At 49.5% G+C, this 17,942-nt stretch overlaps 1 protein-coding gene across 1 annotated transcript; it reads right to left on the bottom strand.

Annotated features, from left to right (window-relative positions):
* Positions 1–1,209: 1,209 nt before the first annotated feature.
* Positions 1,210–16,750, bottom strand: ADGRG3 (adhesion G protein-coupled receptor G3). Its single transcript, XM_029075702.2, has 11 exons — positions 16,615–16,750; positions 15,394–15,523; positions 13,828–13,974; positions 11,356–11,490; positions 11,231–11,270; positions 8,941–9,041; positions 7,160–7,272; positions 5,344–5,624; positions 4,287–4,380; positions 2,381–2,655; positions 1,210–1,472 (listed from the first exon to the last, which is right to left on the bottom strand). The coding sequence occupies exons 2-11, from the start codon at positions 15,466–15,468 to the stop codon at positions 1,360–1,362; spliced, it is 1,374 nt and encodes a 457-aa protein (XP_028931535.2). The 5' UTR covers positions 15,469–15,523; positions 16,615–16,750; the 3' UTR covers positions 1,210–1,359.
* Between the last annotated feature and the right edge of the window lie 1,192 nt (positions 16,751–17,942).

Raw genomic sequence — 17,942 nt, 5'->3', positions numbered from 1 at the left:
GTGCTTGTGTTTAGAGGGGTCTGGGGGGTGGGAGGGGGATCACAGTCTCTCGGGAGCCAGTGGGGAGCGCAGGAATCCCTCTGGAGTTATGCTCTACGTCTGACCAAACTTAGTGGGTTTTCCTAAAATGGCACGAGTGATGTCCCCACATTACTCTGCTTGCCTGGCCTAGCACATGTGATGGTATGTGGATCTGGGCACCTGGGAAACCATTAGTAACCACCCTGCTCCTTCACAGAGGTCATCTTTCCTCCATTTTCTGGGGCGGACAGAGACTAGGTGCGAGAAGGTCTCCTTGCTGACCTACCTGCTTCTATGCTCTTCCCTTTCCGGTCCATACTTCACTCAGACTGCCGGGGTCATTTTTCTATAATATAGTTTGGTGCGTGTCTTCTCCACACCTCAAAATCCTCCCATTGTCACCTCTCCGTGTCAAGCAGAAACTCCTAACTTTTGGCTTTAAGGCTTTCTTCCCACTACTTATCCTTGTTCCTCTCCCACTACATCCCAGCCTGCCCATTTCACTCTTCTGTCAACCTTCAACCTATTCACTGTTCCTCCCTCTCCTCTCTCTCACTGTTGAACCTCTTGCTCAACCCCTCTCCCGCCTGAAACTCCCTCCTCATACCACTGCTCTCCCCACCTTCAAAACCCTTCTAAAATCACATCTCCTCCAGGAGGCCTTTCCTGATTAACCTCTCAACTTCCCGTCCTATTTTCCCACTACTTTTTTCTGGTATTCGTTAATCACTTACTATGTGTCAAACACTAAGTGCTGAGGTAGGTAGAAGTTAACAAGATCGGACACAGTCCCTGTCCCGCCTGGGGCTCACGGTCTAAGTAGGCGGGAGAACAGGAATTTAATCCCCATTTTCCAGTTGAGGAAACTGAGGCACGGAGAAGTGAAGTGACTTGCCCAAGATCACACAGCAAACATTTGCCACAGATGGAATTAGAACTCAAGTCTTCTGACTCCCAGGTCCTTGCTCTTTCTACTGGGCCGTGCTGCTTCTTCATCTGCCACTTCAACACTTCTGTGTCATCGATGCACTTGAGTTTTCACCCCACCCACCCAGCGCGTATTTTTTATATCTTTAATCTCTGTTACTTCCCCCAACCTGTAATTTATTCTATTTCATGTCTCCCCAGCTAGGTTGTAAAATCCTTGAGAGCAGGGATCGTTTCTACTCCCACTGTTATACTCTCCCAAGAACTTAGTACAGTGCTCTGACCAGAGTAAGAGCTCAATAAATATCATTCACTGATTGATTGATTGTAAGAAGGCCGGCCAAGACTAATTTCTTAGAAAAGAACTGGTGACTCGGATTCCTCAGTCCTGGCTCCAGACGGCCCACGTGACTAGTCATGAGACGTGGAGGTGACTTTGTCCCCCTTGGCTGTAGCAGAGGAAGATGTCTCAGCCGTTTTACCCAGAAAGTACAGGGCGGTGAACCAGCAGAAGATGAAGATGCCTGTGAATGAGGAGAGGCCATCGTGAGTGAACCCGAGACAGAGGGTAGAGATGGAAGAAATGTGAGGGAGGAGCCAAGTGGAAGGTAGGCTGAGGGTCCAGGGCAGCGCCCGAACAAATGAGTCGAGAGACTCCCCCTCTAGACTGTAAACTCAGGGAACGTGTCTGTTATAGTGTTATATTGTAATCTCCCAAGAGCTTAGTACAGAGCTCTGCTCAGAGTAAGCGCTCAACAAATATGACTGATCAAATGGCCCATCTTCTCAACATCCCCAGGTCACCCACCCTGGCCATTTCCAGCCTCACGACACATCCTCCAGTGCAGGGGCTTTCCAGATTGCACTTGGATATGTGATCTTTGGGCCTCTGATATTCAGCCCACTCCCAACCCCTCGGCACTTATATACGTATCTTCAAATTATACATTATAAATTACTTATTTATTCAAATTAATTTCTGTCTCTCCCTCTAGACTGTAAACTCGGTATGGGCAGGGAACCTGTCTGCTATTTCTGTTGTATCGTACTCACCAAAGTGCTTAGTACAGTGCCCTGTACATAGTAAGTGCTCAGTAAATACTGTGTCCCTCCATCCATTCTGGGGAGTCTGGGTAAAACACTCTGCTCACAAGTACGGCGCTTTGCACACAAGTACAGTGCTTTGCACACAGTAAGAGCTCAATAAATACGACTGAACGAACGAATCGGCTAGACCGTGAGCTCGCTGGGGGCAGGGAATGTGTCTGTTTATTGTTGTACTCTCCCAAGCGCTTAGTACAGTGGTCACACACAGTATGCGCTCAGTAAATATGATTGAATGAATGAATGAATGTCTACTCATTCCGTTGCAGGCGCTCCCTAAATACTACTGGCGATGAGAGGGGCGGGACAATAACGCTTGAGGCCTCACCTTGGAAGGAATTGAACAGGGTGAAGATGTAGGCGGTGACAGGGCCGAGAGGAGTGAGGAAGACCAGGGACCAAGTGCTCCCCACGAGGCAGGAGAGGCCCAGCACCGTCAGAACCCCCTTCCAGGCCTGTCTCCGCTCCTTGCCAGCTGTAGAACTCTGCAGGCTGAAGATCTTCCAGGACACTAGGCAGAGGATCACCAAGTTGAAGAAGAAGATGACGGAGAAGTAGCCATGGGTAGTGACATACCAGGCAGGGCTTATTTTTATCCAGCATCTGCCAAAGACCAGTCCAGTCAGCAAGGGGAAGGAGTCGTGCAAACTTCCTCGCAGCCCCTTTCTTTCTTCACTCTAACAACCCTGAGATTTCTTCCCCCCGTGCCTTTTCCCTGGAAGTAGCGAGGCCTAATGAGAAGAGCGTGGGCCTGGGAGTCAGAGAGGATCTGGGTTTGAATCCCAGTTCTGCCACTTGTCTGCTAGATGACCTCGGGCAAGCCACTTCACTTCTCTGGGTCTCGGGTACCTCAGCTGAAAGATGGGGATTCAATCCTCCTCCCTCCGAATTAGAGGGTGAGCCATGAGAGAAGGGAACTGTGTCCCCGACCCGATTATCTTGAATCTACCCCAGGGCTTAGTACGGTGCCTGAGTCATAATAAGCACTTAACATATACTATGAAAAGAAGGAAGCCCCCTCTCTCTACCCCACCCTGTCTCTCTGCCTCCCCATCTTTCTCTCTCTGTCTCTCTATCTCTTCCTCTAAGAGCTGCTCTCCAGACTTTTTCCCTGTTTAGCTAAAAGGGACAGAATCCCTCCTGACCTTTCAGGGCACCTTCTCCCCGCCCCTTCCCCCAACTGCCTTCATTGCCCTGAAGGCCAGGGAGATAAATTCTCTCATCTCCCCGTACCGTGTATTTCCAAAACTTTTCAGAGAAACTACCTAACCGGAACTGTTCTTGGTACTCATCGTCGACCGTTACAGGGGAAGCTGCTCATCTCAGAGCGGCGATCTAAGGCACCATCTATCAGGGTCGTGGCAAATATTAACACCAAACAACTTCTTCACATTAAAGAGACCGGATAGTGAGCTAACGTGAACTCCCTTAGGAAAGCTAGCTGTTGTGGTGACAAGAGCTGTTATAGATAGTTAGCTTCCTGAGAGCAGCCCCAGCCCACGGCACTGTACTCATGGGACTGCCAAATTAAGGTCACTCTGCTCGTCAACCGTGACTTAGAAGGGAGAGTTGCTCGTGCCCACACATACACACAGGCGCTCGCGGTCTAACATCTTTTTTTATGAGATTCGTTCAGCGCTTACTATCTAGCCACTGTACTAATCAACTAAGCACCGGGGTAGGTACAAGATAATCGAGCTGGACCCAGTGCCTGTCCCACACAGCGTTTGCAGTCTTAATCCCCATTGTACAGATGAGGTAACTGAGGCCCAGAGAAATGAAGCGACTCATCCAAGGTCACGCAGCAGACAAGGGGCAGAGCCGAGACTAGAACCTAGGTCCTCGAACTCCCAGGCCCATGCTCTTTCCACTCGGCCATGTTGCTTCTTGGGGCCTTTCCTCCTGAGAGGCCCTGAGAGACTGTGGCCCCATCCCACTACTTAGTGCTTAGTACAGTGCCTGGCACATAGTAAGAGCTTAACAAATGCCATTATTATTATTTTACAGATGGGGAAACTGAGGTCCAAAATTAGGAAGAGGGTAGGATGTTTCCAGCCAGAGAATCCAGGTCTTTGGATTCCCAGCCTTGGCAAGGGAGATTAAGGGTCTGGGTGAGAATGTGAGGGTGGCAGGAGACACCCAGACCTGGAAAGGTAGGAGGCGGCGGGGACTGGGTGTGGGCAGCAGGGTAATGGCTTCGTTTCCTCGCCGCCCTATCTGAACCCATCACTCACAGTTCTAGAGTCGTCTGGTTTTTCTCATTCTTGATAAGGAAGTGCCCGTAGCTCCCAGTGACCCCGGTGATGAAGACAACGAAGGCCGGAATGCCTGGTGGGCAGAGAGGGAGAAGAGAGAATCACTGAGCCATCCTAAACCCTTCAATTTCCCACTCCCTGCCCGGCTTCCTCCAGCTCTCCAGGCCTCTGGGCCAGTTCAGGTCGGTGATGTGAGTCCTGGTAGGTTCAGGGTGGCCACATCAGCTTCTCCTAGCCAGGGCTCGGGACTGAGTGGGCTGGGATATAGAAATGGAGTTTCTCAAACCGGGGAATAATATGTGGGGGTCCTTCGAGACTGTAATTATGGCACAAGGTCATGGGTTCTAATCCCGGCTCCACCACTTGTCTGCTGTGTGGTCTTGGTCAAGTCATTTCACTTTTCTGTGCCTCAGTTACCTCAACTGTGAAATGGGAATTGAGACTGGGAAGCCTCATGTGGGACAGGGACAGTGTCCAACCTGATTACTTTGTATCTACTCCAGTTCTTAGAACAGTGCTTGGAACATGATAAGCACTTTACAATTCTCGTAATAACAATTATTATTATTATTGTTATTGTATCATGCCCTCCCAGGTCCTTAGTACAGTGCTCTGCACCCAGTACGCTCTCCATAAACGCCACTAATAGATTGACTAATTCACTGAGCCCGTGGAGTGGAGACTGAGAACTCCGTGCTGCCCATCCATGGAAGCTCCGGGTTCCCCAACCCACGTAGTCCGGAGTAAAAATAATAGTAATCACGGTATTTGTTAAGTGTTTGCTATGTGCCAGGCATTGTTCTAAGCTCTGGAGTAGGTACAAGCTAATTGGGTTGGACACAGTCCCTGTCCCACTTAGGATTCACAGACTTAATCCCCATTTTACGGATGGGGGAATTGAGGCTCAGAGAAGTGAAGTGACTTGCCTAAGGTCAAACAGCAGACAGTGGCAGAGCCGGGATTGGAACCCATGACCTTCTGACTTCCAGGCCCGTGCTCTCTCCACGAGGCCACGCTTCTTCTCACGGGTACTCACCCCAGCCCACCAGGCACAGCTTTAGGAAGTAGTGCCTGAAGTAAGTTTTGAAGATCTTGATGACCAGCAGGTAAAGGTGAAAGGCCTCGATGCCCATCCAGGTGAAAGAGGAGAGCAGGAAGTAATGGGAGATGCCCCCCAGCGCCCAGCACCACCCGTCTGACTGAGGGGCACCTGTCCCGAGGGCGATGAGAAAAGTCACATTCAGGAGGCACAGGCTGCTGCTGAGGCTCACGTGGATCTTTGGGGGATCTTCTTGCTTGAATTTCTTCCGGGTAAACCTGGAGAAAGCAGGCATCGGAAAACGGGGAACCTCCCTCCTCCTGCCCCCGCAACCGTGGGGCCAGGAGAAGAGAAGGCTAGAAAGACCAAAACATAGTGGAAAACCCAGGATCTGGATGTCAATTATTGGAACCCGGCCAGCCCAGGGACTGTGACTGAGATGATTATCTTGAATCCTCAGCGGCGGTTCAAATCAATCTTATTTACTGAGCGCTTACTGGGTGGCCACTGTACTAAGCGCTTGAGAAAGTACAATATAACAATATAACAGACACATTCTCTGCCCACAACGATCTTGCAGTCCAGAGGGGGAGACAGACATTAATATAAATGAACATAGTGAGAGCACAACAGATTGCAAGCTCATTGTAGACAGGTAATGTTTCTGTTATATTGTACTCTACCAAGTGCTTAGCATGGTGCTCTGCACACAGTAAGTGCTCAGTAAATACGATTGACCGATTGACTGACTGAGGAAGGGTTTACTAAATCCCAGAATGAGCCAATGGATTAACCAAGCGGGTAGCCTCCAATTAATGGCCGGGGCTGGAATCCGGACTCGTGGGTGAGTTGAGCCCCAGTACCCTCCCACCCCCCAAGAAGCATCTCTGAATAAAGACTAACTACGGTGAGGTTGGGGGAAGGAGGAAGGAGGGGCAGCCCAAGCACCTGACCATTTGTGGCTCCTACCCACGTCACGCCCAAAGAGAAGGAAGGAGGAGACTGGAAGCTGGGAAATGATGAAGGCCTAGGGGATTTTCTTGAGGTGGAAGTGGATGACAAGCTGGTTCAGGGGTTGGGACAGTCGAGTGACAACAGTCAACACTCCAGTGGTTGCCTATCAACGTCCGCACGAAACAAAAGCTTCTCACTCTAGGCTTCAAGGCTCTCCATCACCTTGCCCCCTCCTACCTCTCCTCCCTTCTCTCTTTCTACTCCCCACCCCGCACGCTCCGCTCTTCCGCCGCCCACCTCCTCACCGTCCCCCGTTCTCGCCTATCCCGCCGTCGACCCCTGGGCCACGTCCTCCCGCGATCCTGGAATGTCTCCCTCCTCACGTCCGCCAAACTAATTCTCTTCCCCTCTTCAAAACCCTACTTAGAGCTCACCTCGTCCAAGAGGCCTTCCCAGACTGAGCTTCCCCTTTTCCCTCTGCTCCCCCTCTACCCCCCATTCACCTCCCCTCAACTAGGTCTTCTTTTCCCCCCTTTCCCCCTGCTCCTCCTCCCTCCCTCCCCCTCCCCTCAGCACTGTGCTTGTTCGCTCAACTTCATGTATTTTCATTACCCTATTTATTTTGTTAATGAGATGTACATCACCTTGATTCTATTTATTGCTACCGTTCTTGTCTGTCCGTCTCCCCCGATTAGACCGTAAGCCCGTCAAAGGGCAGGGACTGTCTCTGTTACCGATTTGTACATTCCAAGCGCTTAGTCCAGTGCTCTGCACATAGTAAGCGCTCAATAAATACTATTGAATGAATGAATGAATGAGTGAAGCGTGCCTCGCATCGGGGGTTACGGCGGGGACTCACCTCTGCGTGAAGTACAGGACGATGGTGAGAATCAGGAAGATAACGGAGACGCTGCAACCGGCCTGGGAGATGCGGGTCAGCGCCCTCACTGTGGCGATGTCCAGCGTTGGCTCCTGTAAGAATCCCGCCCCCGCAACCCGAGCCCCCAGGGCTGCTTTACCTTTGGCAGGAGATTAGGAGGTAGGGGAGCAAATGCAGCCCTTCCAGAGGAGGAAAGAGCACGGCCCTGGGAGTCAGAGACCTGGGTTCTAAACTCGGCTCTGCCAACTGCTTGCTTGGGCAAGTCACTTACTTTCTCTGCACCTCACCTCCTTGAACTGTAAAATGAGGATTCCTATTCCCCCTCCTACTTCGCTGTGAGCCCCGTGTGGGACAGGGACTTCCTACCTTTATTCATCCCCCTTCCCAGCCCCACAGCACTTACGAACGCATAAGTAGTTTATATATTTATATTAAAGTCTGTCTCCCCCTCTAGACTCTAAGCTCCTTGTGGGCAGGAAATGAGTCTGTTATATTGCTTTATTGTGCTCTGCACACAGTACGTGCTCAATAAATATGACTGACTGACTGTGTCCAACCTAATTACTTGTTCATATTCCAGAGTTTAGAAGAGTGTATGACACATATTAAGAGCTTAATAAATACCATTAAAAAAGAGGGCCCCATAGGCCACCCTGGAATGGCCATTAAGGGCAGTCCTTAGGGGTCGTGGCAGGGAGTTGGGTTTTTCTAGCCGTCCACTTGGGGACTTGGATGTCTGAATCTGTTCCCCATAATAGGCTGGGAAATATTTCCACTTACTAGGAAAATATCCATCTAGCATTTCTGTGGGAATACAAGCTTCAAAGATTTTGAGAAGCTGCACGGCCTAGTGGAAACAACACAGGTCTGGGAGTCAGAGGACCTGGGTTCTAATCTCAGCTCCACCACTTGTGTGCTGAGTGACCTTGGGCAAGTCACTTCACTTCCTCTGTGCCTCAGTTCCCTCATCTGCAAAATGGGGATTCAATACCTGTTCTCCCTCTTATTTAGACTGTGAGCCACATGTGGGACCTGACAATCTTGTATCTACCCCAGCACGTAGTATAGGCACTTGGCACGTAGTAAGAACTTAACAAAAACCACAATTCAATTCATTTCAAATAAGTCAGTTAGATCTGCCCAATTTTCAGAGCCCAACACCTCCAAGGGTATGCTTTCTCGGCCATCAGAGGAGGTAGGCATTGGCTAGTAATGGTTATGGAAAAATAACAGGCCTGAGGGAACTCCAATAAGTAAGATCTTGATGCATTGGGCTTCTTTGATTGGGCGGATTTTTGAGGGGAGATGACCAAAGGGACACGAGAGTCCACCTGCGATTGACTGGATCACCAAGACTTTTACAAGTCCATCTTGAGAAATTCAGGTTGGCTCTTAGGGGATCTATCAGGTGAGTTTGGAGGGATTCCAGAACAGGGAGGATTTTTGGCTTGTGGGAAGCAGCATGGCAGAGTGGACAGAGCATGGACCTGGAAGTCAGAAGGTCATGAGTTCTAAACCCGGCTCTACCACTTGTCAGCTGTGTAACCTTGGACAAGTCACTTTACTTCTCTGTGCCTCAGTTACCTCATCTGTAAAATAGGGATTGAGACTGTGAGCCCAATTTGCTTATACCCATCCCAGCACTTAGTACAGTGCCTGGCACACAGTAAGTGCTTAACACACCATAATAATTCAATTATTATTATCGTTATTATGATCTAGTGCAGAGGGCCGTGTGTTGCCGCCTGCCAACCACTTACCAGCAAGAGGGCGAAGAAAGTCAGGTGATCACAGAGGCAAATGGTTTCTAGATCTCGGAGCCTGGAGGAACACCCACGAGAGTCCCAGTTTCCAGTCGTTCCTGGAGAGAGAACACAGGCAAGAGGCCCTGGGATAGAAGTCTAGCTCTTCTCGGTGTCGGTAGAATATGGTAATAGATCGGCTCAATTTATGAGTGGGGAGACATGTATATACATCTCTTTGTAACATGTCTTTAGTTACTTCATTTACTTGGGGAAGCAGCGTGGCCTTGTAGGAAGAGTACGGGCCTGGGAGTCAGAGGACTTGGGTTCTAATCCCGGCTCCATCATGGGCCTGTTGACCTTGGGCCATCACTTAACTTCTCTGAGCCTCAGTTCTCTCATCTGCAAAATGGGGATTCATTCATTTATTCTTTCAATCACTGAGTTTACTGTTCTCCCTCCTACTTAGACCGTGAGCCCCAAGTGGGACCTGATTATCTTGTACTTAGCACAGAGCTTGGCACACAGTAAACTCTTAATAAATACCACAATTGTTATTATTCATTTTCTGTACCAGCCTTCAATATTTCTTTATTTCTATTGCATTTGCTACCTGCTTTAAGAAATTTCCCTCTCTTCAAAGTTATCTTCTCTTTCTCATAACCCATAGTCTCTTCCGGCTCAAAGGACACACTGATCATCCTATTGATCTGGTTGGTAATGAAATTAGATTATTAGGGTCAGCACAGAATATGTTTCAGCCATTACTCAATGCATGTTAATAACTGTGGATGGTTGAGAGCAAGTTAAGATCGATAATACCGTGCCTTAACTTAAGACACAAAACCAAAAATAAAAATGAAACTCTAGTCCTATTGACCCAAACTCAGTCTGGATACCTGGGTAAGATGGATGAAAGAGATTAGCTAATAAAATTCATAACGATGGCATTTGTTAAGCACTTATTATGTGCCAAGCACTGTGCTAAGTTCTGGGGTAGAAACAATATAATCAGTTCAGACACGGTCCCTGGGCCCACACAGGGTTCACAGTTGAAGTAGGAGGAAGTAGGATTTTCTCCCCATTTTACTTATGAGGAAACTGAGACACAGATAAATTAAGTAACTTGCCCAAGATCACACAGCAGGCAAGTGGCAGAGCTGGGGTGAAAGCCAAGGTCCTTTGACTTTCTGGCTTGTGCTCTTTCCAGTAGGCCACAATGCTTCCCCACTAAGTCATGCTACTTCCTTTTGCTAAAAGTTGACTTCCCCTCTAGACTGTAAACTCGGTTTGGGCAGGGAATGTGTCTTTTATTGTTGTATTATACTCTCCCAAGGGCTTAGTACGGTGTTCGGCTCACGGTAAAGGTTCAATAAATACGTTTGAATGAATGAATGAATGAATGAATGAATGAATGAATGAAATAAAGATTATCACAGGTGTTAGTAGATGAAAGGAATCATTTATTTCATTATTTTGTCAGCTTGATGACATTCAGCTCATGTCCCCCTGTTCATGCTATGGGCAGCTCTAGTATTTGTTTACTTATCCAAGTACTCTTTCTCACACCCTTGGCTTCTGAAAGGACTGCCAGCAGCCCATGCAAAGGAACCCGGAGCAAACAGACAGATGTGTGAGTGGGAAGTTGAGGAGTTACGTGGCCTAGTGGAAAAAAATGTGGACCTGTGAATCAGAGAACCTGGGTTCCAATCCTGGCTCCACCACTCACCTGCTCTGTGGCCTTGGGCAAGTCACTTAGCTTCTCTGTGCCTCAGTTACCTCATCTGTAAAATGGGGATGCAATACCTGTTCTCCCTCCTTCTTAGACTATGGGCCTTATTTGGGACAGGGACTGGGTCTGATGTGATTACCTTGTATCTTCCCCAGCGCTCAGAACAATGTTTGATGCATATTAACTGCTTAAAAAAGTACCCCAATTATTACTATAAAAGTTGGAGAGGGGGTTGTGAGGTGTAGCAAAATGAAGCCCTGGTATACGAAAACCTCAGGCTCAGGCTGGCTCGATCTCTGAGCTCTGAGCTGAGGGAACTTTTGTACTCTCCCAAGCGCTTAGCACAGTGCTCTGCACACAGTAAGTCCTCAATAAATATACTTGACTGACTGACGGACGTATTGACTGTTAGTGATCTCCAAATGTGGATGCTGAGGCAGGCCTCTAAATCCTCTGCCCTCTTTCTTCCCCCTGGAGGCCCCAGTGTGTCCCGGATGAGCCCGTCTCCCTTCCAGCTAGCCAGGATGGCAAGCAGGAAATGTGTTCCTCCCGGGACTCCCGGCCACAGCCACATACCTTGTGAGGGGTTCCAGAAGACACAGCGGCGGGTCAAATTCTGAAACCACAAAAATGGGGAGTGAAAAGAACTTCCCTCTTCCACCCACGGAGTTCGGGGAAGGAAGGGAAGGGGACCAACTCACCTGGGGCTGCTTTCTGTGGGAGAAAGTGATTTCTACGGGCTCAATGAGGTCCTCGATGGGCTGTCTGCCCACCCTGACCCCCACCATCCGGTTATCCAGCACCGAGGTGCCATCTCCATTGGCAGAGGCCTGGCCCTGGGAAAATAAGACTTTACACTTGTTAAGGGTGGGGAACAAACAACTCTGTTATACTCCCTCGAGTTCTTAGTAAAATGCTGTAAACGTAGAAAGCCAGGAACTCTTTTCACTCCCAAAAGGAAATTTCCCATCTTAGCCCAAATCCAGCCGGGATACAGGATCCCAATCTTGGGCTGGGACCCTCACTCCCAACTAAGGAAATACATGGAATAAATGGGGGAGAGGTTGGAGGCAGGGAGAACAGTAAGGTAGCTGATGTAATTGTCTAACCAAGATATAACTAGAGCTAGGACCAGAGTGATAGCACTCATTTATAGATTTTTGTAAGCTCCTTGTGGACAGCGAACAAGTCTACCAACTCTGTTATACTGGCTTCTTCCAACAGCTTACTATAGTGCTCCACACACAGTGAGAGTTCAATAAATACAATTGATTGTGTGACTGATTTATTGGTGGGGAGGAAGTGGCAGAGCTGGGAGATATCGTAAAGGAAGAACCAACAGAATTTGGCTGTTGACTGAATTTGAGAATTGAATGACAGTGAGGAGTCATTTGAGATAAACTCTTAGGTTGCAGGCTTGAGAGACAGGGGGGAAGGTGGTGATGGACATGACAGAGATGAGAAAGGTAGGAAGACAAGGGGGTTAGGAGGAAAGATGAGTAGCTCTAGTTTGGACAGAGTGAGTTTGAGGTGCCCGTGGGATATACAGGTGATGTGAGAATGCAGGTTAGATGAGAGGTCAGGGTAGATTTGGCAATCATCCGCATAGAAATGGTAGCTTTTTTAATGGTATTTGTTATGCACTTCATATGTGCCAGGCACTGAAATAAGTGCTGGGGATGACGCAAGCTAATCAGGTTGGACACAGTCCATGTCCTATATGGGGCTCGCAGTCTTAATCCCCGCAATTTTACAGATGGGGTAACTGAGGCACAGAGAAGTAAAGTGACTTACCCAAAGCTATGCAGCAGGTTCATGGTGGAGCTGGGTTTAGAACCCAGGTCCTCTGACTCCCTGGCCTGTGTTCTTTATAGATATGTACATATCTATCAACTTTGTATTATAAATATGTATCCATATTAATGTCTGTCCCCCTTTCTAGACTTTCTCGATATCCCCCTTTCTCGATATGGGCAGGGATATGCTAATGCTGTTGTACTCTCCTAAGCACTTATTATAGTGATTAGCACATAGTAAGCACTCATTAAATTTGATCGATTGTATGATTGATTCTACTTAGACATGCTGTTTCCCTAAACCATTTGAGGGGATAAGTTCCCTTAGAGAGTGTTGAAGGGATCCAGAATCGTGCTTTGCAAAACGCCCACAGTAATAGGATGAGAGGCAGTAGAGAAGCAGCATGGCCTAGCGGAAGGAGCTCAGGACTGGGAGTAAGAGGTCTTGGGTCCTAATCCCTGCCCTGTTATGCACCTGCCGTGTGACCTTCATCAAGACATTTCACTTCTCTGGGCCTCAGTTCTCTCATCTACAAAATGGGGATTCAATCCCTGTTCTCCCTTCTACTTAGACTGTGAGCCCCAGGGGGACCTGAATATCTTGTATCTTGTACAGTCCTTGGCATAAAGTAATATTTATTCATTCAATAGTATTTCTTGAGCGCTTACTATGTGCAGATCACTGTACTTGGAATGTACAATTCGGCAATAGATAGAGACAATCCCTGCCCAGTGACGGGCTCACAGTCTAATCGAACAATTTTATTACTATTATTATTATCATTATTATTATGGCGTAGTCAGAGATCTAGGAGAACCCGGTCAGTACCATGCCAGCAAAACCAAAATCTGAGAAAGGTTCGAGGAGGAAGGGTGGACCCCGGTGCACAAAATGGCTGAGAGGTTGAGGAGGATCAGGACAGAGTGGTGCCCTTGGACTTGGCTTCATGGAGGTCATCGGTGACCTTAGAACCTCCTTCATGAGACAAATAATCCGTTTTTCCAGGCAAAGCTGGCTGATTTCAACTATTTTGCTCCCTGAGCCCTTTCGGCAGGGGAGACCCAGCTGGGAGATGGTAATGTAGGCCTGGTGGGCTATTGCCGATCCATTTGCCAGGTTGATGTAGGCCTCTCTTTGCAGGAATCTCCAAGCTTCCTTCAGCCATTTTGATTTCATCACATCCCATGGAGGGGTAATCGTAGGGAGGGAGGGGCAGGCAAGGTCCAGGGAGCAGTTGGCCAAGGCCCAAAGGGGCGGCAAGGTCGGGCTCACACCCTCTGAGGCCCAGATTCCAACTGAGCCCCCAAAGCTCGATCCCCGATTGAGCCCTCACCTTCTAGCCCACCGCCCGCCCAGGAGCCCGGGCTCGTCCTTACCTTGAACAGGTTGCCCTGCCCAATGTTGAACACCGAGATGGCCACATGGACTCGATCCGCGTCGGCCCTCAGGGTTTCAAACAGCGTCCTGGGGATCCTGACCCTGTCAGGACTCTCTGCCATGGTCCCGAGGATCAGCCCGGGCACCTGAAACAGGGACACCCCAGCCCGGCGGTGTCACTGGACAGAAAGGGCAGCTTGATTCTCCCCGTGCCCCTGAGGACAGCGCGTCTGATAGTGAGCAAGACCAGAGAGGAGGAGGGGCTGGTTCTGGGGAGGCCAGGACCCGGGAGGGCAGGATCCTGGCTAGCCCGGCTTTAGCTGTCTTTCCTCACTCCAGCCCTTTCTTCACTCTGCAGCCCAGATCGTTCTTCTACAAAAAGGTTCAGTCCGTGTTTCCTCACTCCTAGAGAACCTCCTGTGACTGGTTGCCCATCCACCTCTGTATCACATAGAAATTCCTTACAATCGACTTTAAAGCACTCAATCCCCCTGGCCCCTCCTACCTCACCTTGCTGCTCTCCAACCCAGCCTGTACACATGGCTCCTCTAATGCCAACGTGCTCGCTGTGCTTCATTCTCATCTATCTTGCTTCCAACCCCTCTCCCACATCCTGCCTCTGGCCTGGGACGCCCACCTTCTTCATATCTGACCGACAGTTACTCTCCCCACCTTGAGTCTTATTGACGGCCCATCTCCTCCAAGAGGCCTTCCCAGACTAAGCCCTCATTTCCTCTTCTCCCACTCCCTTCTGTGTCGCCCTTGCACTTGGATAGGCATCCTTTATTCACCCCTCCCTCAGCCCCACAGCACTTACGCATACATCCGCAATTTATTTTATTAATGCTGTATCCCCTTCTAGACTGCAAGCTTCTTGTGGGCAGGGAAAGAGTCTACCAACTCTGTTATATTGTATAAGTGCTTAGTATGGTGCTTTGCACACAGTAAGTGCTCAATAAATATGATTGATTGATTGATCGATTAATAGCTGTGCCCCCATAACTGATCAAGCAATACCCTGGACTGTGGAACATCAGATTGCCCAGAAAACTACCCTCCTAGCCCTCATATAGGCCCACTGGGGGTGAAAGTGGCCCTATTGCTCTGTGATTTCTCTCTGGCACCAGAAAAGGGGCAGAGACCATATTTTTAATGAATTTTTAAAGGCTTACTGTGTGCCAGGCACTGTACTAAGCACTAGGGCGGGTACAAGTCAATCAGGTTGAACAAGGTCCATGTCCCACATGGGGCTAACAGTCTTAATCCCCACTTACAGGTGAGGTAACTGAGGGACAGATAAGTTAAGTGCTCACCCAAAGTCGCACGACAAAGTGGTGAAGGCGGAATTAGAACTCAGGTCCTTCGGTCTCCCAAGCCTGTGCTCTATCCGCTAGACCACACTGCTTCTCTACTGGCTGGACATCAAAGCCCAGGCATAAGAGGCCAGGGCAGAGTTTTGCCTCTAGGAGATCATTCTTGGTTTGGAACAGAAGAGTCCTGCCCCCATTAACCAGCTACTGAGGAAGGAAGGAAGGAAGTGATTGAGCAAGGGGAGTGCAGTTTACCTGATTGGGTGTCAGTGAAAAGTACAGATCCTGGATGTTTGTGATGTTGATTGTCCGGAAGAGAGCCTTCACCATGGTTGTATTCACAATCTTCTTTTCTTGATTTCGATCCTCAAAGCTGGTCCAGTACCTGCAGCAGGGGAGGTGCTATTGATGCCTGTTTACTTGCTTTGTTTTGTTTTCTTGTCTGTCTCTCCGCTTCTAGACTGTGAGCCCGTCGTTGGGTAGGGATTGTCTCTATCTGTTGCCGAATTGTACTTTCCGAGCGCTTAATATAGTGCTCTGCACACAGTAAGCGCTCAGTAAATGCAATTGAATGAATGAATGAAATGGCTAATGGGACGGGGGAAGTCCCTACAAATAGATTCCAGACCACAGCGGCCCCGGAAAGAAAGGATCCTACCTCCCAGTGTCCTTTTCTGATGACCCACCAAGCCAGGGAAGGCGGCGTTAGCCAGGGGTGGTGACTTTAGCGAGCGGAGGCAGAGGCAGGGAGCCGGGAGAGGGGGTATACGGGAAGTTGGCCTGCTGCTCCCCCTAATCCATTTAGGTCCCAGCAGGGCTGCACCCAGGAGCTCCTCAAAGGTGTTGGGGCTGGGGTCACCCTCGACCCATGACCCCAAGGAAATCATTTGCAAAGAGGGGTCAAGATCCCTTTGCTGCCCTGCCCCGACTCGAAGGAGTTTTGCTCACTGCATCACCTCCACATGACGTAGACCCTCAGAAAAATAGGTCTTTTCCAAAGCCTCCCTGGGGGTTTATGTCACATGGGGTCTTGGATGGAACTATATCCCAAAACAGTGATTTAGGCCCATAGCTGATGTGGGAAGGAGAAAGGAGGGGCGGTAAGGGAAGAGGATATAAAGTCAATCTTTCTCCACAAGGCCCTGTTTACTGAGCTAGTGTAGATGGAGGTGGGTTTTTTTGTTTGTTTTTTAATGGTATTTGTTAAGCACTTACTATGTGCCAGGCACTGTACTAAACTCTGGGGCACATACAAGCTATTCAGTCCCCGTCCCACATGGGAGTCACAGTCTTAACTCCCATTTTACAGATGAGGTAACTAAGGTATAGAGAAATGAAGTGACAGGATCAACCTCAGGAGGGAAGTGTTAAGCCAATAATCAGCTGGACAGTAGAAAGGGCTCCCCTCCCCAGAAAGTCCTCCCGTTCCTTTCCCTCCACCAGTCCCCCTCCTCCCACCTCCAAGAAGCCGCTCACCTCTGGATTTCCCCCACCTCACAATTCTCAGTTTTCCCTTGGCAGCTGGAGAAACAGGTCTCAACCTCGGTCTCGGGGGTGTCTCTGAGCTGGGAAATGGAGCTGCAAGAGGAATGTGGTGACTCCAACTGTTCTTCAGGAGATGTTGCTGGGAGTGATGAGGCTGTCAAGCAGTTGAGGCAATTAGATGAGGATACTGAGGCAAAGAGCAGGTAAGCGACGGGTCTGAGGTCACCGAGTGGTAGAATCTGGACCTCCTGACTCACCCCCATGATCTTTCACCTTAGACCACCCGGTCTTGCACTCTTGTCTCACTGGTACCTTGTCATGGTCCCTCTCAACCCACCGAGTTAGGAGCTTCAACCGCCCTAGCGAAAGAGCTGCCTGAAAAGGTGAAGAAGAGAGGGGCATCAACACCCTCTATACTGTAAGCTCACTGTGGACAGGGAATGTGTTGTATTGTACTCTCCCAAGCACTTAGTACAGTGCTCTGCACACGGTAAAAGCTCAATAAATACAATTGAATGAATGAATGAAACCCTAGTCCCTGGGTGTCTGGAAAAAAAATTATTTCCCCTGCCTCCCCGCTCCGGTCTTCCGGGCTCCTTTCTGAACTCCTTTCTTCCCCCCACTTGGCTCCTCTGATTGGGGTTCAGGATGAGAAGACCGGAGGAGCCCTGGGCTCAGGAAACCCTGCAAAGCTGGCCCAAGTCCCCCAGAAAGCTTCCGGCCGCCCCCACAGTCAGTGTCCTGCTTACCCAGCTGCAGGAGGAAAAGGAGGACAGTCATCATGCCAGGAGGAGATGGCGCTCTCCCCGCCGCGGTCCCCCGCCCTGCTCCTACCCGGCCCATCTCCTCTCTGTCTCCCTGTGCCCAAGTTTACTGACAGATGACTTGTTCTTGCCCCCTCCCTGCGAATTTGAGGGTAGGTGTCCTAACTTTTCCTGTTGCCAAATCTTTCTGGTTTGGTGATTAGTAAAGTTTTATGAATCGCATTACGCAAGAAATGACTATGAGGTCCTTCTTAGTCTCTGAGCTGTACATTTCCTGCACGGTGGTGGGGATACGGGCAGGCCAGTGTTGCTCAGTTGGTACCTCCTGGGCACTCCACATCTGTGAGGGCCCCAACGTCACCCAGAGAGCTGTACTTTCTCCTCCAGGAGCCCCTCCAGAGAGTGCCTCCTTCTGACAGAACCTCCAGGCCTAATCTGCCAAGCTCAGGGACATTCCGGGCCTTTCTGATCCCAGGGTCCAGATCCCGGCGACGCTGTCAGCCGAGATAAAACAGGGAGTTCCTTAGGTTTGTTAGGAGATTCTGGGAGGACACC

This window comes from Ornithorhynchus anatinus, chromosome 11 (genome assembly GCF_004115215.2).
Source record: "Ornithorhynchus anatinus isolate Pmale09 chromosome 11, mOrnAna1.pri.v4, whole genome shotgun sequence".
NCBI classification, from domain to species: Eukaryota; Metazoa; Chordata; class Mammalia; order Monotremata; family Ornithorhynchidae; genus Ornithorhynchus; species Ornithorhynchus anatinus.
The sequence above is the reverse complement of the archived record's forward strand: the minus strand, read 5'-3'. Positions and strand labels throughout refer to the sequence as shown.